This window comes from Siniperca chuatsi, linkage group LG17, assembly GCF_020085105.1.
Source record: "Siniperca chuatsi isolate FFG_IHB_CAS linkage group LG17, ASM2008510v1, whole genome shotgun sequence".
Taxonomy (NCBI): Eukaryota; Metazoa; Chordata; class Actinopteri; order Centrarchiformes; family Sinipercidae; genus Siniperca; species Siniperca chuatsi.
In genome coordinates, this window is record NC_058058.1 from 10,149,415 (window position 1) to 10,177,120 (window position 27,706).

General features: G+C 41.3%; 1 protein-coding gene across 5 annotated transcripts in view; it reads right to left on the bottom strand.

The window, feature by feature from the left end:
• rbms3 (RNA binding motif, single stranded interacting protein) overlaps positions 1-27,706 on the bottom strand; it is a 287,297-nt gene that overhangs the window by 13,364 nt on the left and 246,227 nt on the right. For all 5 annotated transcript variants that reach the window (XM_044170807.1, XM_044170808.1, XM_044170812.1 and 2 more), the window contains 3 exons: positions 24,213-24,309; positions 19,925-19,975; positions 5,761-5,871 (listed from right to left, as the gene is read on the bottom strand). In XM_044170807.1, the coding sequence (XP_044026742.1) occupies positions 5,761-5,871; positions 19,925-19,975; positions 24,213-24,309 (259 nt within the window). The remainder of the gene's footprint in view (positions 1-5,760; positions 5,872-19,924; positions 19,976-24,212; positions 24,310-27,706) is intronic.

Consider the following 27,706-nt stretch of genomic DNA (forward strand, 5'->3'; position numbering starts at 1 on the left):
CATCTTTTTAATCACTTCTTTAAACACATTCTTATCAGCAGGCTTTTACAGCATGTAGTTTTACTATTTTAATATTTATTATTTCAGTATTAAAGGTATCCTGTAGTGTTTTTGACCACTAGTAGCACTATGGAAAAGAGTGCGTCCCTGTTTTGTTTGCGTACGCACATGTATTTTTTTATTTTTTTTTGCATGTTGAAAAGTGCTAGGCAAAGATTTTTAAGTTAATTTTTATTATTTTATTTTGAAAGTATTATTAGACTTTAGTAGCCTCTTTAAGGGCAGAGGGAAACACTGTAAACACAACATTCACATGTAATCACCTTATAAAGTTGATACGGTGAATGTTTTAGCAGTAAACAGCTGCCTGCAGCTGGAAACAAGGTTGATCAGAGTGATGAGACATTTGTGGGCTGTAAAACCAAAACACTGAGCTGAAAGGTGCTAAAATGCTGAGGGGAACTGCATAATTCTCTGTGTGATTGTCATTACGAGTGACCCCTTTCACAATAGTCATGTGATTCATTGTTAATTTGAAAATACTGACCCAAATTATGCAGTACACAGTTAACTCAGTACCATGGATTTACTGCTGTTCTTTATCATCAAGGTCCAGAGTTTCTGGCAAAGATTTGACTGCACTGCAGAGTCTGGTGCTTACTGTAAGATGATGCATTTAATGTGCATACAAATTGAAAACATGTAATTCAAATTCAGAATTAAGTTAATATTTAGAGCACAAACTTCAAATTCAAAACATTAAAATTCATTCAAGAGTGGCACAACTCTTGCACCACAGTTCTTGGCTATGAGCCCTTAAACACATTCAAAATGCATTGTAAAATTTTAAAATGCCATAAAAGGTTGTTCCTCCCTTAACAATTACCTTCAAGGTCCTGCAAGGACCTAACTGCTCAGTGGTACTGGGAATCACCCGGATGTCAACATGTGTTACTGTTTGAATGTGAAGCTACAAGAGAAGAGAGTGCATGCTCAGTCAACTTTCCCTCGGTGAGTGAAGGTTAAATATAGCCATGCACAGTTATGGAAATGTAGAATAACATACTGTACTTAGACTTCCCCACAGAAAACCAAGGGAAACAGCCCAGATAATAGAGGACAGCGCTTCACACAAATCTGTCTTCCAGGGACAGAGAAGCTGTCAATCACCACTGTCACCATGACAACAGAGACCTGGGTTCTACATGCCATGACAGGAATAGGATGGAGAACACAGAGGGAAGGTGACCTCTTGTCATGTCAAACACTATGTCGCTCACACACAAACGCAGACACTGACATGCACGCAAACACAGATACACACATGTTTGTTTCACTATCCCAGTGGGGGAAAGTAATTGACATAATGCTTTCCCTACCCCCTTAACCATCACAACAATGCCTAACCTTAACCCTTACCCTCACCCTGACCTTAACCTAATTGTAACCTGTACCCTAAAACCAAGTCTTAACCCTCAAAAAGCAGTCTCTACCCGTGTGGACCTCAATGTTTGTCCCCACAGTGACACAAGTCCCCATGGGATAGTGTGCATTCAGGTTAAAGTCCCCACCGGGATATGAGAACATGAAACAGACACACACACACACACACACACAGATACTAAAATGACAGAGCATGCGCACATCCACACATGCACAGCAACTATCAGGCACGAGCAAGCACAAGGCATGACAGATAGGGGTGAGAGCTCGAAGATAGTAAATAAATCAGTAACAGAGCAATATGCACCAAACATGGTAAAATAAATCAGCGAGGAGCATGGATGGCATGTTTATGTGTGCCGTCCATAAACAGTAAGCCTGAGGTTCTTTAGCATTCTGTAATCAAGTTGTTCAAGATAGACAGCCACCAAAATGAGCTGGGTGACTATAGAAGCTGTTGAAAACAGAACATTTTCTGGTGAAGCAGCTAAATTCCAAAGCAGTGACCATCAGACGGCACCGATCCATGCTTCCTCATTACGAGGTGAGGTTTTCCTTGCCACTCCTTTTTAAACAGGCCTAACCATCCGTGCCGATCCTCGCTGCAAAATAACACTGCGTTCTCGGAAAGCTGTGGTCACCACACCAGTGTCACAGCTTGGGCGGACCGAGAACATTTGGTTCTTTTCTTGGAGAGAAGAAGAAAGCCGCAGCCATACACAAACAGCCGCAGAGATTCGTTGGAACAGCCAAGAGTATTCTAAGGTGTGGCTTCTCCTTCAGCAGTCGTGATAACTTGTTGACTTTGGAGATGCTACTCATGGCAGGTGCTCTTCTGTGGTGAAGGTAATGTCACGTGACCAGTGGGGGCAATCAAAATAACCTCACCACATGCGTGTACACTTGAGGAATGTGCTCTAAGAGTAAGAGTATGTAGTGTCAAGTCCATTTTACTACACTATGAGGGGCCATACAAGCCATAATACATTCTGACCCTTTCACATACATACATTTTCTCTCATTCTCTCATTCTCACTCTCTATTTCTATACTTTCACTCACACATTCGCACATTTGCTCTCACGCACATGCAGTCAATGTATACATTTAATATTATATATATATGTATGTAAGAAGAAAATGTATGTATGTCTGAAGAAAATATATGCACGTAAGAGAAGAATTTATGCATGTGTGAGATAAAGTATAGTGGAAACATAAGGAGTATAGTGGAAACGGATGGCAGCTCATGTATCGCGCTATGATTGGCTGAGAAGCTCGAGGTCGGGTCGGAGGGGAGGGGGCAAGGAGAGCGTGATTTACATCTGTATACAGAACATCATTCTTCCTGAACCAGCTGTCCGCTCTGACTTCCACGAGTTCACTGGGAATTCTCAAACAGAAAGCAAGTCTCTCTGCTGTTGTTTTCTCACATAGAACCGGGCTGGGTTAAAGTTAACTTTTAACTGACGTTATGCTGGTCTGGCAGAAGCCTGCTGGAACTAGTGCTAGCCATGTGACAGCTAGCTAACAGTAGGCTCTATGTGAACAAACAATGGCAGATAGAAACAGATTTACTTGCGGTTTAGGAGTTCCAGGTGAACTCCTGAAAGCCATCGTCGTAGATGTGCGGTCATGTCAGAAGAACCACAGTCAGGGTGATTGTGGCTGGAGTTTTGCATTTGCAGTTCAGATTCCTGACATTTTTTTAAAACTAACTTTTTGACTAGATATCTTCAGTAGATAAATCTAGGGTCTAAGAGTAGGGTCAAAAATTTGTTATGAAAGTTCAAGTAGACCTATGAGGAAGTTGCCAGGGTGTTACAGTGTCCTTTTGAGGTGTCTTTCCCTGTACAGTAATAATGTACAGTGAAACTACAAATTTTATAGGGTCATAAGAAAAGAGAGAAACAGACTTACTTGCTGTTTAAGAGTTCCCGGTGAACTCGTGGAAGCCTTTGCCGTAGGTTTGATGCCAGAGGCTTCAGAGCGGACGCGAGGACGGCTGGTTCAGGAAGAATGATGTTCTGTATGCAGTTGTAAATCACGCTCTCCTTGCCCCCTCCCCTCAGACCTGACCTTGAGCTTCACAGCCAATCACAGTGCGATACATGAGCTGCAATCCATTTCTACTATACTCCTTCTGTTTCCACTATACTCTATCTCACACATGCATACATTCTTCTCTTACGTGCATATATTATATATAATATTAAATGTATACATTGACTGCATGTGCATGAGAGCAAATGTATAAATGTGTGAGTGAAAATATATAAAAGAGGAGATGAAAGGAGAATGTATGTATATATTATGGCTTGTACGGCCCCTCATACTACACGGATATTTAGAGATCTTGGTTCCTAACCCCTCTTTTAACAGGCTTTCTCAATCAGGCAGTATGAAAGGGCTTTCACAACTGGCTGAAGAATAAGATTTAGGAAACATGTCTCAATTCCCATAGATGATCAAGTGTGGCATGGCGTTTGTGCAGCTCAGCCATAGAGAAGTTATGCTACATGGCACATCGCCTCAGGAAACTAAACAGGCAGAAAGGGGAGAGGCAGAGAGAGTAAACCAGAAATGAAAAAAGGAGAGAGAGTGCCTTAACCCACTTTCTACTACAATACAACCCGTCAAACATCAGAAACCATCACCATAGATTAGCCTGTCTCTAATCCTGGCTGTTAGCACAGCTGGGGCAGATTAAGGTGGGGGCATTCCTGACAGAGCCAACATGGCGTCACAGTCACTGACAGCTCACCTGGAAACACATGGGTAACTGTACAATACAGCACTGTTTCAATCATATACACACGCAGAAACACACACAGATCAAACGTAGTGCCGGAGCAAAGCTGCCTGCTTGCCTGCCCCCGGGGCAGCAGGGTTAAGGCAGGAAGTCAGGCTTCAGAACTGTGTGACACCTCTAAGTCGACTTGATCCTGAAACAGGGGGGAGTTCCTGGTTTAGGGGGTGGTGACTGTAAGCGTGTGTGTGTGTGTGTGTGTGTGTGTGTGTGTGTAGAATAAAGAGAACTGATGGAGCGATATATTTGATGTGTGATTTAGAGAGTGAGGGAGACAGAAAGTGTGAGAAAAAAACAGAAATTAGAGGGTGAAAGTGAGGAAGGTGGAGAACAGAGAGCTCTGTCACACTGTTAAGCTTCACAGGAAATCTGTTTAATGTGGAAGATCAGGGAGGAAATATGCTCTCTCAATATCTGGCGGTGAATGCATGCAGTGTAAAACAAATGATATGCCAGCTCCATGGCAGAGCACATGTGGCGACAGCCTAAGAAGATATGGCTTTGTTGAAAGGAAATGTAAAATCCATCTCTTACTCAATGTGTACTTTGTTTATGAACTAAATGAACAATGTTCCCCAAAGAGAAAAGGCCTCCACTTGGTCCTCCTGACCCAAACCTACGGTGTAAAGGACACCTGCGGTTTTAAATTTAAATTTTCTGTCTCAACTCTTAAGAGCAGATGTAGACTTTTAGATGTTTTGCATTGCTGGATTGGTAAGATAAAAAGGAATAACAGCAAAAACAGCCAAAAATACATTTAAAGTGTACCTTTCTATAATGGATTTGTAGTGTTTGAGCATTCATTGCTCCTAAGGGCAAAGGTTTGGTTTCAGAAAGGGGGACACAATAAAGCCATGGGTTTATTGACCCCCACAAAACTAAAACTGTGTACATGCTACTTCCTGCATTTATAAAGCTTTATTAATCTAGCAAATAACACATTATGATGTATTATTAATTCTCTAAACCTACTTAAAATTACATCTAGTTTCACTGTCAGAGACCTGATACTTAATATTAAATAATTAAATTTTTTAATTTTACTAAAAAGAGCACAATTCTTTACTGCCATATTACTATGTGTGTACTGTTGGTGGACAGCTGTGCAGCGAGCTAACCCCCCTCTTTTCGTCGGACCGACGTTTGGCTGTTTCACACCTGTAATTTTGGTTCAGATCAAATAGGAAAATATTGTAAGTACACATTGTGAACTGTAAATAAAAATCTAGATTCAATTATGTGTTTTCATAATACAAATGAGGGTTATGTTGTTTTCTTCAGCCCTGAGTAATGTGTCTACCTACTGTATCAGACAGTGCAGCTTGTATGTAATGTAAAAGGCAAAACCCAGGGGAAAAAGTCCACCAAGTCCTCCTTGCTGCTCATAAAGCTTACTGCTGTAATCGCACAGCAATAACTAAAGACGGCCTACATGAGTGCATCACTGGCTGGTGTTTGGGTGTTTGTGTAATGTGCGTGGTTCAATGTAGCACACTGAGGAGTACTTACACTTCCTGTAGTGCCCAGGGACAGATGGTTCATCTGCTGGGTGATAGGACCCATCATGCTGGCAGGCTGCATGGACATAGTGTGGTCCATGGCTGGCGTGATCACTGCACCCTGGTGGAACAAGAGTAAAGACAAGGAGAAGGTGGGATGAAAGAAGGAACAGAAGAAGGTTGTGGTGGTAAGGGTTAAAGGAGGCCAGGCAGGAAGTAGGAGAAGAAGAAATAGAAGGGGGACAGGAAGGAGAAAAGTTGAGGAATTGATGGAATCGTCAGAAACATAAAAGCAATTAAAACAGAGGTGGAGAGAAGGGTGGGGCCCAGGCAGAGGTGACACAAGGACAACGCAGCCAGAGAAGAAGAAGGGGAAAAGCGAAAGCGTCAATAAACAGCAACAGAACACAGGAACATTTTCAAAATCAATACACCCTATTGTCTTTGGTCCATCAAAATCATCAATATCTGCTGCTGATGTATCAACAATATGGGTTTGTGAGGTTCATTGATTGCTGAGAGAGGATGATTTCTCTCTATCCCTCCATTCTTGTCTCTTACTCATTCTCAAGCCTCTCCTCTTGGTATAAGGTGCGGCATGTTTTCCCTAACGGGCGGATGAGAGCGCTAGAAGCTTCTTTTTCACGGTGCAGTGGAACATGAGGGAAAGTGATGAAACCATTGTTGCTCTTTCATCCCTTGTCATGATAGCTCCATTTCCCCAGCACTGAAGCCTTGGGAGGAATGCGTTCAAAACCAAGCCCTTTTCCTCTGCTCGGCTCGCCTCTCTTCTCACTTTGTGTGTGTCTGTACTGTAAGCGTGTCTATGTGTGTTTGTAGGTAAGCCTGCAGCACACTGTGTGGAACAGCATTTGTGCACGAGTGTGAATGAGATGAACAGTGTCTATGTGTGTGTATATGAGCGTGCAATTCCAATAAAGTATGTTTGCAAGTGTGCGCGTGCATGTGCGCACTCCACTGGTGACTCTGTGTGGGCCTATTGGAGAACAAACTGTGCAGACACAGCCTGTCAGAATCGCTCTGCTTGTCTACTCCTTGCATTCACAACACAGTCAGCTAACTCCCTTTCTCCTCCCACTCGATATGCAAGCTTCTTGGAATCCTTCCCGGAGTTTCACCTCAGCGCAAAAAGAAAGAAACTGGGTGGAATGCTGAGATCAATGGTGAAGTATTTCAATTAAACCAGCTCTTTGTAAGTTCAAATTTACCCTCCTCATAATGTAGTAAGTGTTTACTAAATGGAGATTTATGCATCAGTAAATTAAAACAGGTTGCACCACACAAACTCAAGGGCGTAATTGCCACTGAGGATGATGGGGACATGCCACCCTCATTCAGAGCGAACTGCTCTGAACTCTTTTTTTGCCCTGTTTTTCACCTCTAAGTCTGTATAGCCTACCTTGCTACCCTATCTTACTGGTGAATGTCGAGGCTATGTGAAACCCGAAAGGACTCAGGTCTGAAAAACAGACTGACTACTTCATTAAATATTTACACCCAGAAACTGCCAGGTGTAACTGTTGCGTAGCTAAATGAACAAACTGATAAAACTTAGTTTGCTAATATATAATATGAAATATGGTCGATATATATGACTCGACACTTGATCAAATGCTGTTTAATAACAATGTAAACTGTAAAGATTTAACACAATGTACCTATTCCAAAATGTTATGCTAATAACGTCAGGCTAAATGACAAAATAGTGTCGGCTGGAATAGCATAATCAAATTTCCCTCTCATTCTAAATGTCACGAATATTACTAATTCTGACACACATATTTCTCCATGTATGCATATTATACAAATAAAACAAAGTAAATTATTAGCAACTTTAATATATCATTGCCCCCCCCCAAAAATTTTTATTTTTATCAAGTTTTTACATTTTTTAACAGTTTTACAGCTCATGATGCTACATTGACTTTCTGTTTGCATGGTTGGTGTCTGTTCTTTTGATTGAACAGCACTACAGACGTTTACTAGAAACCGATTTACACATTACTAAAGTCTTTACTATTGCACCGCAGACCTTTCTGAAGTTTTAATGATGCAACCTGGTTTAGTAAATCACTAGTCTGAAACTAGCTAGTCATTTCTAAGAACACAGGAAGGACTACATACAAACTTAGTGATGGCTTTACAAATAGCTGGTGCAACTCAATGCAGATCCTTGACTTAAGCAATACCCCAATGTAAAACTAATTGTAACAAGTATATAAACTGATCACATCTCTTATCTTATTCCTGTGAGGAAAATCTGAACCTTGCAAAGTAACTAGTGTCTTTTAGCTGTCAAGCAAATGTAGTGGGGTAAAAAGCGTGTGGTGTAGTGAAGTTGAAGTTTAAAGTACCAAAAAATAAAAATACCTAGTACTTAGTTCTGTTTCACTACTGGCTGTGACAGACGACAAAAAGAAAAGGAGAGGGGAAACGAGGAGACAGACAAAGACTGTGTGAGGACAGGAGAGGGATGATTAAGGAGAGAGCTGATGGAGGTCATGAGGAAGATGGGAGCGAGAAGAGATGGACAGGGAAAGGGAGGAGGGAGAATTAAAGAGAAAGGCTGAGGGACACACAGGGAGAAAGCAAGAGAAGACAAAGAAAAAGAAAGAAGAATAGAGAAGGCAAGGAAGAGAGAAGGAAAGAGATGAGCGAGAAGGAAGCAGCAGGAGCTGTGGGCTACCTGTTACTGATTCACCCTCTGACAATGGCTTTATAATGGGAAAGGGAGAGCAACGGAAAGGCTTAATTCACAGACGTGTCAGGGAGAGTTAAGCCGATTTGTGATTTCGATTTTCTGTGTTTGTGAGACTGAGTGTCTATGAGAGAGGGGGTTTTAGAGCATGTGTGTGTGTGTATGTGGGTGTCTGTCATGTTGTGTGTCTGTCCACGGACCAGAGAGGAAGGAAAGTGAGAAAGAGACTGACACAAATAGACAGGATATGTTTTTGATTTGTCCTCTGTGTGTGTGTGAGTGAGAGAGAGAAAGAGAAGGAGAGCGAGATAATGGATGCAACAGACGTAGCAAATGTAATGTATGATATTTACAGATCTCCTCAATGTATGCACATGTTTTGGTGTGTGTGTGTGCCTGTGTGTGTGTCTGTGAAAACCCCATCCTGCTTAAAATGGTATTGATCCCGCTCTAGACAGGAGACAGATGATATCTGGTTGTTAAATACGTTGATATACACTCACCGACCAGAGACAATGTACAGTAAAGTAATCTTGTAAAAAATCTTACAGCCAGCAGTGTTTTTTAATGATCACTCATTACAAGTAAATAGAAACACTCCGACTGATGAGCACTGATCGGTATCAGCTGATATTCATTACTTGCTCTTTAGAGTTGCTGATCAGAACAGCTAAAGGATCTCATGAAGTGGTTTACATTCCTGTCTAGCCCTATATAGACTCAAGAGGTAGGCAGTATGTTTGGGTAGTATTGAGCTTAAGGAACTGAGTATTTGGTTTCTTGCTGCATAGAATTTCATCCAGTTTTGAGATATGGTCTTTTTATTTGCAAATAGGTGACTGAAAGAGATGTGAAACTGCCTTTTGTGATTTAAAAAAATCTTCTCTGTCAAGCAGGCAGTTAAGAATTTTGAATAAAAGAATAAAATTGCTCATTTTGGAGGGTGTAGCAGAATATTAGAACATGTAATGAAGTAAACAGACAATAATCTTCAAAATGGATTAGCAGCGTATCATTTTAGAGTGAAAAAAAGGAAATCCTGGAACCTTACAAATGAGGAAAATTACAGGATATCTTCTGCAGAAGCTTCCTATAAATTCCTATAAAGATCGGTATCAGATTGGCTGATTCTGATGACTTTAAAAGTCATGTGCGATCAGTATCAGCCCTAAAAAACCTGATCAGAGCATCCCTGCAGCCAGTCATTTTGCTCATCTCTATTGCTGCTGCAGGTTATAATATCCAACATTATTGCCTATCTACACTGTTGCTTCGAACTGGTACTGATATATCACTACCTTCAGGCGGCAGTACTGCCTTCGCTTTGACTGAAAACAGCCTGAGGAGGCGACAAAGAGAAGCTCACATGCCGATGCTCACCTGATGTTTCACTGCTGGCAAGAAAGCATCTGCTTATTGAAACTAGCGTAATGTACTGTTCAGACATTGGGGTTAAAAGACAGGAGGCACATTAAAAGCCTCAAGAACGTCAAACATGATCAAGGCTGTGTTTCTGAGTCTTCCACTCAAACAAAGCATCACTTGTGTCGTCCACATGAAAGAGGACCCGCGCTTGACTCAACACATTCCTCGCTGTATTTGACAGTTGGTTTCTCCATGTGAGGTTCTGTGGTTTGGATACTGATGCTGACGTGTGTATGTTAGTGTGTATTGTGTATTGGGTAAATGTAACACGCACATTGTAGGATACTTGTAGAGGTGCTGCCGCAGCTCCATGCCACTGGGTTTGAGTAATTCTGCTGAAGTTTTAGTACCTCGTAGACATTTCTCCATCTCCAGTGAAACACACACACGTACACACACACACAGACTAAGCTTGTTCACTCAGTCAGTATTGGTCTGGAAAGCCTGGTGAACATCTGCTGATGATTGACTGGTAACTATATACAGTACAGAATGCCAGGGACCCCTGATACTGCAGGCTTGCCCACCTGAAGGGTATATACTGTAGGCAATGAAACTATATTCATAGAAACCACAAAAGTTACTGGTTATGGAATGTTATGAGTGTGGATAGTGTGTGTATGCGCTCTTATTTATCTTGTTCTGTATTTGTGCTCTATTAAGGTTTACAATAGCCACCCATAACTTTGCCTTCACCTACCTCGACTGTGACCACAGTTTCCAGATGCCCTCAGGCACCTTTCTTTTCGGGTAAGCCCAAAAAAGGGAGGCAGCATCCTGGGTCTTTCACTCTAATCCGCAGCATGAATCACTCCTTCGGGCTAACAGGCTGCCAGGGCTGCTCTACTATTACCAACACAGTCTGTTTACAAGACACAGTGTGCCATAGACTAAGCCAGGAAGGTGAACTGCTCATTTTGCCCAACTGAAGTAGCAGCGATATAGTAGTGCACACTGATGGATAGCAATGCATGAAGCCTCACAAGTTGACATTGATGCAGATAGCAGCTTATCTTGGCCTTTGCCATCATGTTTAAATTTGAAATCTCATTTTTGAAGGGTTTTGAAAAGCTTAATTGCAAATACAACAAGAACCTAGAGGGAAATGGGGATTGTTACTGTGAAAATGAAGCAGCTGAGGTGCAACAACAATGTATGTTAACAGATTAACATGTGGAGCCACATACCGATGAAGGATTTCTCACCTCTGGCAAAGATGTTTATCTACTGTGTATCTATTTGTCCTCCACAATGAAATGAAAACAAGAGGGATGATGGACCAGTCTCCCTCCACTTATTGATTCATTTGTCTGTCAATCATGTGCAATATCTCAGAGGATGCAGATTGAATTACAATAAAATGTGTTACCACTGAAATCAGCATTTTCAAAATTACACCAGTTGGAATGTGAGGTACTGTAGGCTACAATTACAGGTCAAAATATGTTATATGTTAGTAATTGGCCATGACTGAGATTGATTAAGGCAACGCTTTGTTGTGCACGAATAAGTGTATGTGTGTCTGCGAGTAAGAGAGAGATCCAAACTATTAATTTCATCCCTATTTTGACTGTTTTTGACTATGAAATGCTCACAGTAATGAGGCTTTTATCAAAAAGAAACCAGTAACTTGTCCTAATTGAGGAGGACAAGATACTTGCTTGGATTGGTATAGTGTGTGACGAAGCATGTAACAGTATTTGTCATGTCTTCATGGGAGGTCCTTTCCTCTCCACGCTCAGATCAGCCATTCTCTGACTGCCTTTTGTAGACAAATGGATCATTTCACACACAAGGATCTCTCCAGAATATTTACAAAAGCAAATAAGATTAGAAATCCAATTAAAAAACACAGCAAGCTAATAAAGCCTGTCCACCAAAGCATTTCAGCTTTTGTCTCAAAATGTATTTTTGCTACTATTGCAAACATTTTCTTGGTAATATCCGAAAGCTTATAGTGAAAATGCAGCCGCTCAATCTCTCTGTCAGTCACCCTGTGGCACTGCAACAATATCTCTCTTATATGAATGAAACTTTAAACCTGAACAGACGATTTTTTGCTGGCACCAGCACAGTTGCTGCAGTTGTGCTCTGAAAAGGCAGTAGAGAAGAGAGTGACAGAGGGAGAAAGAGGCAGGAGGGATGTAGGGAGACAAAAACAGGGAGAAGGGAGAGGGAGATGTATAGAAAGAAGTAGAGAGGGAGTGAGAGAGGGATGAAAAGATAGAGAGGGGAGAGAAAGAGCAGTGAGAGCAACTCAAGGACGACTGTAGCCCTGTCTCAAATTCTGCTTCGCCAGTCAAATCCATGAGACCAACATAATGTTCCCCTTCTGAATCCGCAAAGCGTTTTTCATGTCAACCGGGGAGATGGGTATCACACAGTGCACCGATTCACCTCCATCCGATGAGGGCAGATAGTTATGGTTCAATTCTAAGAGGCCCAGCAAGCGTGTATTCAAAGACGAAGCAATGGAAAACTGGCTGGGGTGCAATGGAGAGGAATTCAATAATTCACCTCCAGTATGTAAGTGCCAATGTACTCCAGCAAACACACACTTGAAGCACATACAGTTCACAGTGAGGAAAAGGAAGAAAAAGAGGATGGATAAGTCATGGGGAAAGACAGCAATGCTGCGCTTGGCTGGCACTGCAGCTACTCCGGCAATCTTTGGCAGTATGAAGCAAATATGAGAGTCTATGTGCGTGATTGATGATCTGTACGTAAGTGAGATTTACCATTAAGACTGTGTTTCTGCACTAAAACAATATGTGTGTTTAGGCAGTTGGGCACTGTGTGTGAGCTGCATGTGTGTATTTGTCTTTTGGGGCCTTTAGTTCTTCTGTTTTCTCCTATTCTACAAGGTCTGCTGCCTTGTGTAGCACTGACGAAAGAACAGAGCACAAAAGGCAAGTGGTCATGCTGTTCTGACATCCCACGCCTAACTGCCCAACAGAGCACAGCATTAGAAGATCTGAGAGACAGTATGAAAGAAGAGACGAAGAGAAAGGGGAGAGAAATGATAAACAGAGGAAAAAAGAAAGAAGAAGAACGTCTGGAAGAACAAGCTGAAACCTCATTTAGCTGTCCACTATAAAAAACACTGTCACTTTCTATCAAGTTCCACGCCGACTGCATCTCGACCATTAATTGGAGGTAAACAAATTTTGAAAACTGTTCTCTCTTCACTCTCTCGCTTACTGCTAACAAAGTGCCAGCTCCACTGCGGGATAAAGTCCAGTTTCATATGGATGGACTTGTCAAACTTAATCTAGTCAGATAAAAACAAACTGTGGAAGCCCTGAGAGGCAAGTGAGAAAAAAAAATTCTGGTAATCCTTTTTCTAAGTCTGATCCAAATTGTTTTCTCTCCTGTGTTTATGACTTAAAGGTTCTGTAAATGAGATTCTGAACATTAATACAGCAGCAAACTATTTGCTATATAAAGATATAGTGGAGTAATGGCGTCCTGAGCAGAGGATGACGTCACACCCCCACTTCCCCCCAGTTGGTGATTGTTGGAAGAGTGAAAAGACTAACAAAGATGGTTTTTGTGACTTTTATTTTGTTTCTGTAGAGTTTAAATGAAGTGTGTTTCTGCAAGGTAAAATTATTGTTTTTTTCATTGGAGTCTGGTAGTGGGCGAGAGTGAAAAAATGGTTGTTTCTGGTTAAACAAAACTGATCTTACGGTCTAGCTCTGTAGTGATCCTTTCCATAATGTTATCAGACACTTAGAATAACAATCTGAGCCTGTCAGTGGCAAAAACAAGCACTTTTAGTGGAAGTACTTTGACGGACGCATTTGTCCACAGCAGCCATTGCAGCCCATTTCACGGCTGCCAGTTGAGGCATAGAGCCAGAATATTTTGGTGAATTAAGGGTTTATTTTGACCAAACCAGAGTTGGTGATTGTTGGAACAGTGGAAAGACTTACAAAGAGTTTTAATTTGTTTCTGTCCAGTTTGAATGACGTGTGTTTTATGATGATCTGCAAGGTAAAATTACTGTTTTTCTCAATGGATTCTGGTGCGTCTTAGCGCCCATTTGTTTTGGTCTGAGATGCTGGTGCTCTAGTGCGACATTTAGTGGTAGCGAATGTCACTTAGAGCTCCTTTAAGAACAGGTTTTAATTTCAGTCAGTATAGCTAACACTAATGGTAGATTAGCGCAGATTAAAATACGTTTCTATCCAAACGAAAGACATGACAGTAATGTCACATAACTTGCAAACACACAATGAAAAATCTTGTTTTTAGAGTGCATGGAGAAATTCAAACTCACCATGTTTGCATTTAGAATAGTTTAGCATTATATATTAGTTACATTTTGTATGAATGTACAAGAAGATTTACAGTATATACATTTTTACAGTGTATCTAACTGTTAAATATGTCTTATCTGTTTTATATGTTTACAGAGAGTCTCTCCCAGTAACACAATGTTAAGTTGTATTTCAGGTGATGCCAGAATATCATTAGCCTTGTGCATATCGCATAGACTGTAGCTGGATACAGAATTTGGATCTGAAAGATTCTCTTCGTCTCTAAAAGGAAGGGAATATTTCTCTACGGACACAGCCACCTGCAGTTGTGGTTTTGGTTGAACATTCTTTTGCAAGTAGCAACCACACCTGGTACAGTTACAGCTCAAATGACACTGTTTCATCTTGCCTTTTGTCTGATCTGTGATCAAACAAACAGACATTGCTGACATTGTTTCCCTGGTTGAAGCATTATCTGTAGATAATCTTCAATTATAACTGTTTAGTGATTGCTAATTTATGATATGTTAATTTAGTTTAGCTGTGATCGATTTACTGCTAACCATGCTAGCCATTAACTCTCTGAGGCTAATGTGTTGCTAATAGGCATTTTATGTAACTGTAGGCCTAATTACTGTTGGGAAAACTGTTTTACTCTTTTTCTTGTGACTCTCTGTAACCTCATAGAGGTTCAACCTATTAGTAAAGCAGTTTAACCTAAATTGCTACTGTGAAGCAAAAAGATAGCCTAAAGTGTTTATTTACCATTGGGCTAACTGTTATGTGTTTTACTCTTTTAAATTTTATTCTTGTGGACTCTTTGTATATGTTTTCTAGTTTAATTACTGTGTTGTACTTCTTATGGAGCCTAATGTTTATCTTTCTCTGATGACACTTTGTTTCGTCCTTGGAATGAAGGATAATTTAACTAATTTGACAGCTAGTCTATTCTTTTGTGAATCCAGTTTAATTACATACAAATAATTGCAATACAAGTATACAATTACACATAGGCTGTGTCTGTTCTATTCTACACAGTCTGGCTGGCTAACTGTGACCCCTTCTCCTTCCATGCTTGGCCGCCTCCATATTGCCTGGACACCAGGAGCGCCATTGCACAATGCTCCATTGGTTTAACACGCGACAATTGGTGAGAGCCACCAAACTGCAGCACAATCAATTGGTTTTTAATGCTTTGAGTAGGCCCCCGAGCTCTTGAAGCTACCATGCTTGGCTAATTTGATGTGATTCACTGACCTGGTGGCTGGCTGTGTGTGTGTAAGGGGCGGTCTGCTGTGTATGTAGCTGGTAGCGGATATGAGTGTGGGTCATAAAGGGAGACAGATTGGTAGCTATCCACTGATGGCGGTGACAGCTGGGGTGAGCACCTACCAGCCGTTTGGTGACAGAGAGAGCCATTTGAACACATTGGGGATGGGGCCATGGGGACGGATATGGCCACATGGCTACTGCTGGCATGAAGGCATGATGAGATGTACACCCCAATACAATGTGGCTACTGGTTAGTGGCTACTGCCAATGGCTCCAAGAGGCCTCATGACATAAGGCTGGAAGATGGATGGCCGTCAGGCAGCCGTATGGGCTGGTTGGGAATAACCAGTACGGACAACACATATGGCACTACCTAACACATTCAGTGGACACAAACATGTATCAGGCAAACACGAGCAGTTACACAAACATAGATGATGAGGCTGTGTATGTTCTGTCTGTGTGCTGACAGACAAACCATAACAACACATGACTTGAGAGTCTGAGAAGCTGCCAGAAAATGAAGAAAATGGTATGCATATTTAAATAAACACATGGACACATTAGGGCTGGGCGACATGGCAACAAATATAATCACGTTTCCCCCCCCCCATATTGATCGATATTGACATTTATCACGATATATAATTTGATAATGCTGCCAGTTTGAAGACTATAATGACTGAAGCCTGAAAAAACCAGAGGGTTATTATTTAAACATTAGAATAGTTTATTAATAAAAAAATAGAACAACATAAACAAACAACGTAAACATTTAACTGTGCAAAAAATATCTATCTGCCTTAACAAAGCAACTCAAGTTAGCCTGCCTTGTAACGTATTAAAATAATTAAACAAAAGATGTGATTACAATCACAAATTATTTTGGCAGGAAAGCAAACTCAGTCTCAAATATTTGTAGAGGTACATTACTGAGACAGAAAAAGTCTGGATCACAAAGGAACTGGCACAACTAAGATCAAGATCAGTTTCCTGAACCCATTCCGTTAAACTGTGCTCAGGGGCATCATGTCTTTTACTATGCAGTACGAAACTGTGCTTGTTATCTCCTTGCATCTTTTGGATCACTTTTCGTATGGGGTAATGCACACAAAAGATGCCGGATGGACTGCTGTTTCGGTATTGACCCGCTTGCGCTACTAACACTCATGGAGGGACTAACATGTGCCTGCATTTTCATGCTTTCGGTGTGGTCATTTGGGATGGTACCTTTTCAGGTGATTGAAAAGATTTGTGGTGTTTTCTGACTTCGCTGACACTGACCGACAACAGTTTGCAGACTGTCTTAATCTGCGCCTCTGCATTTTTTAGGTAACCAAACCACTTCCATATAATGGACGTCGTAGCTCCTTTTCTTTCAACAATTTCCTCATCTTTGGAGGATAATTCTTGTTCACGTTCACCTTCGCTGTCGTGCCCCTTACCAGTTCCACTCGTTTTTTCCAATTCCGAGTTTCTAGCTATGCTTTCTAGAGCTTTCTTTTTACGGTTCCCGTTCCTTACCGTTGTTAATTCAAACATTGCTTTGTGGTAGGAAGTAGGCGTGTACATTGGTGTGCAAGCCAAAAACTACAGACTGACTAGCTGCGGTCGCATTTATTTTTGCTACGCGATAGGCTGTTAGATCTATCCATAGAGTAAAATTGTACAAGGCTTATCACTGAAATCGACATAAATTTGATTGCGATCCCATTTCGAGATTGTCCCAGCCCTAGGACACATACAGATACACCTATGTGCACGTGTATGCAGAAGCACACACATACACACTTGCACACAATAGACGGCACTGCACAAGCTGAGTAGTTACACTATTAAAAACTAATTCTTGTCATTCAGCTTGTAATACTGTTTACCACCCATAACATCTGCACTCTCACAACAGGCAGACTCAGCAGTAGCAGCAAAAATAGTTAGCTTGTTAGTGAGCTAGCTTTAATCCTGTGTAAAACAAGTGTCACCAGGAAAGTGCAGCCCTGAATGCGAAGGTAGCAAACTACAGCAGGGAAGAGAAGGCTGGGTGAGTTAAGATACTCGTAGGAAAGGCAGGAGGTTGCGTGGCTGAAAGGCCGACTGAGTGGCTTGGAGGGCAGCTGCAGCTGGGTGTAGTGTGTGTGTGTGTGTGTGTGTGTGTGTCTGCCTGGCTGGTGGCCTGCTGCGACCAGATTACATGTTCACTGTCCCACAGCGGGAGTGTAAGTGAGATGGGTTGGACTGAGTGGTAAATGGCCACAGTGGGGAGCTACGCAGCTGGTTGAGCACTCCTCCAGTGAGTGAGTGCTGGACCATCAGTCCAGTGTTTCCCAATTTGTTCAGTCACAGGGACTCGCAAGCAGTTGTCTTTTTGACTCAGGTTAACAATGCTATTGACACTTTCATGGGTTGCTTGAGGCTTTTTTCAATGAAAGTACAAACAGAAAGTACTCATAGAAAATATCAGTTAATTTTATTTTTAGGGTGCCTATTAACATTTGCACCAGATGAAAATTTGCCTTCTTGGTTAACTCTGGCCAATTTAAAAATTTTTTTGACTGTTAATGAATTTGCTTTGTACCTTAAAACCCCCCCAAAACAAATCAATGACAACAACAAAACTGAGTAACTGCTAATGGAAGCACAATTGATTCATGTAAAAAAACTGCACTATAATATTACATTTTTCAGGGATAATAATTCATAAAAATGTAAAAAAATATACATTTTGAAATTGGTGATGCAATTACTGTTTATTATTGAATAACAATACATATACATAATAATTATTCAGGTATAAAGATTTTAGGTTGATATTTGCCAACTATACAATGTGTGCCTTCTCCAGTTTTGTAGTTTAAGTGTGTGTTTCACCATATAATGTCACTGCACTACAAGATATTTCCCAAACATCTTGGTTCATAAATCCTGATAGTAAGGCGTTAGCTATTCACCTGCATGCATATTAATTTACTCATTAGTACAGAGTAGTGAAATTTTATACTAAAGCATGAGTTAAATTATGTGGCTGTGTGATTCCTTAGAGGTAACTTCTTGGCAATTTCTTTTCCAAAGAGAAAATAACTTCCTGCATTAATAACATTATACAATATTGACATGCTTATTATGTACTGTACTATAATGCACGTCATAGTAGCATAGCAGACTTTAACATCAATATGTTTTACTCAACTGTATGAAATACTCAAATACTCAAGTGCACTCTGTATTGTACTACAGGGCACTGTACTGTAGACTTTAAGTAAGAAGTACATTTTGCTAATTCTTGTCTGTGGTACAGTGTAACTGTTTCACGATTGTAAAGAATCAAATACATGAGCCCTTGACTGGTTCAATGAAGAACAATGTACACCAAATGTGCTTCAGGGGCCACAAAAAGCCTCAAGCAAACATTAAAGCCTGTGGCAGAATGATTTAAAACCTCTAAGCAACAAAATGAGAACACTCATGGCGCTTGGATCAATTAAAGCTCAACCTTACAACAATTTACTAAACTACTGATGCTTTTTGTTGCTAAATGCTACATGAGGGAGGCAAATCTGGGATATATTCCAAACCATCCTGTTGGTACGTGACAGAAAACATGGCTCCAAAAAGTGAATATAAACGGTGGGCTATTTTAGTCTCTAAAAACATTCTTGAAACATTTGTATTTGTTGATTGAAACTTGCAATCAAAAAGTGAAACATCAAATTTCACTAGAAGAAGTAAAACATGATTTTACCTGTGAAGAAAATATAAAATAACTCAGTGTTAAAATGTTGGGCTCTCAGAAAACTAATGTTCTGTACTCTTAAACTAGGATGACTGAATACCATTGGATGCAATGTGACTACCTCAGCTCTACTGTGGCAGATTGTGTTGTTGGTGAACTAAATCTAATTAATATTAATTTTTTCCCTGTCTGCTGTCTGGGCTGGTAACCCAGGGCAACAGTCTGTCTGTATTGTACTGTGGTCTGGTAAATGATGCTGAATCGCTTTCTGGCATATCCAACACCTATAAACTCCCAACCAAAAAAATAAAAATGTGTTTGTACAAAGAAAGATGGAAACATGTGGTTATCAGAATGGAATAATATGCTTTTATAGAGCTGTGTATAGTAACTGCAGGACAAAAGTGGTGTAATCATTTAGCTATCACAAGTTTTTTTGTAGTACTCTAATGGTATGTGCATGTATGCAATTTAGTTGGTTTTTGACCTGCAACAGAGGAAGCATGTGGCTTAAACGTTTTTCCAGACAGAATCTGATCATTCGTATTGCTCTAAATATAACAAAATCCTTCATGTTGTAAACTATTTTCAGCGTTCATGTGAAATAAACGTCTTTTAACGAGTTCCTCCTAAAAACCTTTCAACAACTTTGGCTAAATACTGTGCAGAAAGGAGAAACTGGAGGCAAACCATAGATTTTCAACTAAGGGTGGGCCCCAATGGGGAGTCAAGAGCAGCTACTGCAGGTGAATGGTAGAGTACTTACTGTAGGTTGCATAACATATTGTTGATGAGGCATCCATGACGTACTCTGGACCTGAGGAGAAACACATAAAATGTAAAATGATATAAATTGTCCTCATTCTTAGACAGATCCAAGTAGTATCCCACATAAAGCAATAAATGATGCTCAAATATTCACAATATGTTCAAATACTCTCAAGTCTGGAGGTTTTAAAATGATTGCATTGGTTTTAATGCACCAAAATGGCTGAACTTTACACAGATTAAGTCATGCCAAAGAATTACAAAAAGAATTTGAAAGTCTGGAGGCAGCAAATCTCCCCCCTGCCTTCTCATTATTGCCAACAGTATGACTTGTGCATGGAGCCCATAAATTAGGTTCCTTCTCTATAATAATAATATTAATACCATGCGCAGTGCTGTTGCAAGAGGGGTGAAACATTGTGAAAGTTTAAGGGACAGACAGCTTATTATTTAAAAGTCAAAAGAAAAGAAAAGACAAAAGAAAAGGAATTTGAGAGAGGTGGACAGAACCTTTCTTTTTTGTTGGCCAGAATTCAGAGGTATGTCAAGCTATTACCAGAGGAAAACATATACAGACATGCATATTTACATTTGCATGGTGTGGATGAGAATGTTAACGAGATAGTGAAACAGTGACAGGGACAATGATCAAGAAACTGGGAGAATGGAGGAACAAACAGAGCTTTTAGATGTACTGGAGAGAGGGATTAGACAGCTTGTAGCAGACAAACACACAGGCTGGCCACTGATCCTGGTAAAATGATTAGATTAAACAAAGACAAACATGGAATAATCTGCTATCAAGAGCAATCAATCCTCTGAGCCAACCCAAACACGTGATTTGGATCCACACCTAAACAAGCTTGATATTCTATAACATGAAGCCAAGTCTGTTTGTTTATGCATGGCAGTATTTGTTCTCCCCAGCTGAACGGGACAGCAGATAGACAGAAAAAATCTTATCTTTAATTACTTATCTTCAGAATTTTCTAACTAAGATACTGCATGATCATCATGTGATTTATATAATAGAGAGCAGAGCTGTTGTCTTGAGATTTGAGACTTAGACTCTAGTCAGACTTAAGGCCCCTTTACACTGTGTGACTTTGGGCTGTTCTAGACGAAAGTTGACAATCGTGAAAGAAATGTGATGAAATCTTTGGTGGTAAATCAATCTGGTTTAGATTATAATGAGTCCACTCACGGCCGATTCCCACAATGTGATTACTGCTACGACCCATGTTTGCAAACCAACCAATCAGAATACAATATGAAATGACACAGAATACACCAGAGAGCTAGTGTAATTCTAAACACATTTACCGCTGGCAAAATCGGTATTCCATTTAGTTCTATTCCCTGGTCACGACTGGCTTCACAATCTCCCCCTCCTCTTGTTTTGAGGTTGGCAGAAGTGCCAGTACCATGACCAATGTCAATGCTTGTTTACGATTTTGCTACATTTTCAAAATATAAGAGTAGCGCAGATGGATGATGCGAGTTGAGAATGTGTCTCTGCTTGTATCTGTCCCCCCACCATTTCCACTCTAGTGCTGCAGACAGTCATTGCACCATCTCACATGCCTTAAAACTGATATTGTTCAGTTTGAAATGGACTGTGAACCAAGACCTTATTAGACCCATCTTGCACATTATCGGCAGTTTCAGATCCAATTAAAAGTTTGCACGGGTAGAACGCAGAATGAAGGGCAGCACAAAACGGCTAACTACGATGCTACTGACTACATCAAAATGTAAGCAATCACAAAATTTATTTGATAACCGGTATCCCTGTCTCCTCTGATATATTCTGCCAGGCAGAGTCCCAGTAGGGCTGGAAAGTAGAGTTACAGAACTCTGGGAATTCAGATATGTACAAAATTTAATTCTCTATTATAAAATTTTCACTGTCATAACTTCTGCCTCCCCCCAATGCCAGAATCTAATTAGATGTGTGTTGTGGAGGTCAACGTATTTGGGGTTCAAAGTTCAGTTTAGTTGAACTTTTGCTGCACAACTTGACAGAAAAACAGTGCAGTGTGTTCCACTATGGCTCATGCAGCTGCCTCTGTCTCTGATGGAAATGATGGCTTTACTTTGCGCAATTTGGTGTGAAAGGCCTGTGAGCATTGCACATGCATTGAACTTGTCACACAGTCTATAGGTGCCTTTAAATTACAATAATAAGGATTTGAGACTTCATTGGGACTTGAGTACCTTAAGGCTTGACTTGAGACTCAAAATCAAACACATTCAAGTCTCAAGTTTTTGTTAAACCTGTTAAAATTACAGAACAATAAAAAAATAAACCAGACAGCCACAGGCAGATCAGTTATGCAAGAAAGTACTATCAAGACAGCTTTGAATGGAAAATGCTCAAATGCAGCATTCAGAGACCCGAAAGACTTAACTTGTGAGGACTTGATTTGGACTTAGATTTTCCTCAAATGACAGACAGCTCTGACAGAATGGTTTTGCTTATTCTACATTACAACAGTTAGTAGGGTGCAGTTATTCTGTAGCTACAGTATGTTCAGTGTGAGTGAACGGTATAATGTTCTTGACCTAAGAAGTTCCCTACCTCTGGCTGAACTTCACAGCTTGCGTTACCATTTAAAACAGCCTGTCAGCCAATAAGCCAAAAAGTCGGTCAGTCAGTCATTCAGCCGCACGGTCAGCCAGTTGGCCATCCATCCAACCAGTCACATGTAAAGCCAAACAGCCAGCCAGTTAGCTGGTTACTAAGCCAGCCAGCAACATATTTAGTCAGCCAGTGAGCCAGTCTGTAGCACGAGTGATGTAAACCAGGCCACGGCTGGCTGGCGGCACTAGCTGAGATCTTGGTAGTGATCTGGCCTGGACTGGCTCCTGCATGTCATGTGGATCATCAAAGCTCTTTTTCCAGGAAACAAAGCCAATCATCGTTCAAGCTCACCGGAGCCAGGCTTAAAAGAACACCAGAACACTGCTGTTGGCATGGGTCATTTGCAGATGAGATAAATCAATGCCTTCAAACTAGTAGCTCAAAAAATATCCACTTAACATAAACATAAAAGAAGGAATGGCATACAGTCATTTCTATGCACCTTGAGATTTTCATTACAAAGGCGATAGTTTCCACCATAAAAGGAAGTGATTTCCTTTTGTCTGGCATATGTGGCTGCCTGGCTTGTCTTCACTTTTTCTTCTGTCTCTTTGTACTTGAACAGAAGATGAAGGACTCACCTTCCTGCCGTGACTGGCTGAAGGGCAATATTACAGGAAGCGATGGCAGAGCTGCCCGATATTGAAACTGTGAGGATTAATATTCCTCAAAAGCCTGGCCATTGTTTTTGATAAATCAATTTGGGAAGCCTTCCGAGAGCGGATTAGAGACGCGCCCTGGCCCACTTTTCTCCCTCCTCCTCTTTCCCCTACCCTTCCACCGCAGGTACTGGACCAGAGTTTTAATCAAGCGTGCCTCAAAGACGGGCACGGCAACCTTCAGCAGCACCCCTCGTCTGCCCCCCCACCCAAGCCGTCGCCATCACCACCACCCGTGCTATCCTTCCTCCTCTCCCTAGATGTCTTTCTCTCCATCTGTCCCTTCTATTTTCCCATCTATCCTTCATCTCCTTTCTCTTGCTCACTCTCCTTGTCTGTCTGTCTCTGCATACCAAACAGAACCGATGTTAAACGATAGTGTCTGATCGAGAGGGCACAGTGGCAGTGCCTCTTGATGTTGAGATTCGGCAAAGGGTGCTGCGTGAAATGTGCAGTGACGGAAAACGGTTAACGCTCTTGACATTTCACACAGCCAATTTTCACGTTACTGTTCTGTACTGTTTCATTACTCCACAGATCACAGCCGTGAGAAATGTGGAAATTCACTTTGGAAGAGGAAGTGACTGTTTTGAAGTTTGTAAAAATAAAATAAAATTAAAAAACTTCATTGCATTAGCAGCTGAGGGGGCACAAAAGAGGTCAGGACACTGGGAGGGAGGAAAGTGTTTGTTTTTCCATTTTACTTTCATTCTTGATGGGTGATTTTATTTTTTTTCTACCCTGTCAGCCTTTTTAATCCCTTTTTTTGTAACTTGTTTTCTGATGCCTGTTGTGTTTGCCGCCTACGAAACAGATGTCATCGAGCACAGCTGGAGCGGCGAAGAAACGATGAGAGAAGAAGAGAGAACCTCACGCTGTTTTGCAGCCCGCCTCCTCTCTTCCATCTCCCTACACAAAGCAAACCCTCCTATTACACATACACAGACAGCAATCTACCCATAATGCAGTGCATTATGGCCCACCTGATATGTAGAAACAGGGGAAGCAGCGATGAAGGGCGTGATGGAGGTCTGTGCAATCATGCGGTTGGTGGCGATGCTGTAAGGCGATGAATAGAACCTGAGAAGGGACAGAGGGGGAAGGAAGAAGAGGAAGAGGGGAAGGAGAGTGGAGAAAAGAGTAGAGGAAGGTAGAGAGAAGAGAAAGAGGAGAAGACAGCAGAATTAGTTTGTCAAATTCATATTAGGTATATAGGACATAATGTAAATGTGAAATTCTGTTACCTTAATACAAAAATGGTGTAGTAACTGACAGATCTCTGTCTATACAAAGGTCTCTCTGTCTATATAAGAGAGAAAACCACACTTGCAAAGTAGAACACACACACACACACACAGACACACACAAACACACTGTGGATTTATCCTGTAGCTTGTTCAGAGCAAACACTTGGCCATATATTGTATTTCGAATGCCACATAAAAGTTTCATGAAGTGTCTTATAGCGTTCTCAATTGAAAAGTCAGGTTTTATCACATCAAATTGAGCTTTGTCATCATATAAAGTAGGAGGCTGTCTGTATTTTTTTTTCCAACATGGATTCTAGTATTAAAGCTACGCTGTACAGTGCTGCCTGGCTGGCTTAAGTAGCACGCTTGTAGGCTGAGCTTGGAGAAAACTCAATGCATTTCAAGAAGCTAAGGTTTGACATGAGCTGTGGAGAAGCGAGGTGGTCGGCTACGCTACTTTATTTCATTGCTGAAGGTTTATAGCAACCGAATGTCGCTGTGATCCCCTGGGTGGCTAAGTGGAGTATCCAATAGTCTCTGTCACCTGAGCTGAAGATCATATTACTGGCCGAGGATATTAGACAAGTTATGTACTAGGTTTGACGACACCGCATTCAATTTCAAGATACAATATCAGCTCTTCATGTTGTGTATTCCTTTTTTTTTAACCCCATTATTATTTTTGTTTGGAGTCCTGGAGACCTCAGACCCACTTTAACAGTTCAAAAAACAGCTCAAACAACTCAAAAAACATAGTTAACATTGTTTTATCAGCTTTTCCTAATTTTATGATAATTGCTTATAAACATGATTTTGAACTGATGACAAGTTTCAGAAATACACTACAGAAAATGCAATTACCTCTGTTTGGGGTCTCAGAGATCCCAGCTGTAAAAAAACATGATTAAATACAATGGATTTTCATTATGCTCTATATCTGTGATTGATGTTTTTTACATAGCTCTACAACTACAAATACATCTATTTGAATTTGTCTTATTGTTGTTTTACAACAGTTTGTTCAAACAGAGAATTAGACCTCTCTGGAGTAACGTCACTATGTTGGATAACTTATTGTCAAAATAAAATAAAAATAACAAAAAAAAAAATTTGTTCATGCAAAGCCCATATAACTTATAAAGCATGAAATTTCCTCAGTTGGTGTAATAACAATGCCTTATGGTCATTTCCATATTTTGTCACCTAGATCAAATGTGCAAGCTCGGTTTGTGGCAAAGGGAAGCATTACCACTTCAATAATTTTCTAAATGTTGATGTTAATAAGGTTAGAAGAAAAGAAAACACATTTGAAGAAAAATGTGAAGAGTGTGCTTGGTACTAGCACCTTAGGCCAAAGATCGGTGATCGACTTTGTGGTCGTATAATCAGATCTGTGGCCTTATGTCTTGGACACTCAGATGAAGAGAGGAGCAGAGCTGTCAACTGATCACCAACTGGTGGTAAGTGGGATCAGATGGCCGGGGAGACTGCAGGACAGACCAGTGGTGAAGGAGGCCATCAAGCTGAAGAAGAAGGCCTTACGGGTTTGGTTGGCCCAAGGTTCCCACGAAACAGCAGACAGGTACTGGGAGGCCAGAAGGGCTGTGAAAGGAGGCTCCAATCGACTTTGTTGAACCTCAGATCCAGGAGGAGCAATGCTGATTCTGCACACCACAGCACTGAGACTGCTCTTGTTAAAGTCTTCAATGACATCCACTTAAACACAGACAGTGGCAGAATTTCAGTCTTGGTATTATTGGATCTCAGTGCTGCATTCGACACGGTCGACCACAACATATTACTAGAACGACTGGGTGGGACTTTCTGGGCACAGTGTTAAACTGGTTTGAATCCTACTAAAAGGACAGGGGCTACTTTGTGTCTATAGGTAATTACACATCTGAGCGGACAAAAATTACATGTGGAGTTCCCCAATTCTGGGGACTCTTCTATTTAACATCTACATGCTCCCACTGGCTCAGCTTATGGAAAACAACAAAATAAATTACCATAATTATACAGATGACACACACATTTATATATATATATATATATATATATATATATATATATATATATATATGCGGCTGGATAGAGACTTTCACACGGGGGACCGGGGTTCGAATCCCCTTCGGGACGCATTGAGCAATGACCATCATCCAGTGTGGAACGGCTGGATAGCTCGATTTGGTAGGCCACGGGACATTCACGGGGGAACAAGGGTTCGAATCCCCCTCGGATGATGATGAGTGACAATGAAATACATGACATGCCGGCCAAACAAGGTCTGCGTCAGGTGTTGGGGAACCAGGGCATCGAGACGACAAATGGGCTACTGGAACAAGACGGAGATGGGCGAGATGCGATAATAAGGCTCTGTTGGAATGCTACTACTCCAGTAACCCTAGTCAGAGGGGTTACATGCACAGGATGTGGGATGAATGGTTACTGCGAAACCCACAATCAAGGCTTACGGCGAAGCAACTAGTAGCTCAGTGTTCCAACATCCATAAGCGGCAACTGCTATCACAACTTGAGATTGACGAGGTACAACACAAATGCTACGGCAAGGGGGAGCCAGGACTACAGGTCAGAGGGGAGCAACCAGCAGCTCCCCAACCAGAGATTGGGTACGAAGCCCCAAGAGAAATCACGCTGAACGAGGCAGCGACTGACCTGAAAGATAAGATCATGGCGAGGATGAATACAAGGCAACCCCGACGCCAACTACAATGGCTAAGTGAAGTACCATGTGGCCTCAAGGGTGGTTTTCCACAGCCTCATCGAGTTCACCTAGAAGATGTAAATGCAGCATTGAGAGCGATCCCTACCACAACCATCACTGAAACCAATGAGCTGATATACGCCTCAGCAGCAGTGATCCTAGAGATGCTTGGCTACAAGAGCAACCATGGGAGCCATGAGAGACAATACCCACCATGGAAACGAAGGTTGGAGGCAAAAATCAAGGAGGCCCGGAGAGAAGTGAGCCAACTGACAGAGGCTGAGAGAGGTGCAATGAGAAAGCAAGTACCCAAGAAGTACAACCAGATGCCCATACCTGAAGCACTCGAAACTGCCAAACAAAGGCTCCAAGCCTTGGCCAGCCGCCTAAAGAGATACACGAGAGATAATGAAGCCAGAAGAATAAACCGGCTGTTCGCAACTCAACCTGCGAAAGTGTACGCTCAATGGCAGGGTAATAACAGCAGAGCAGACCCACCAAG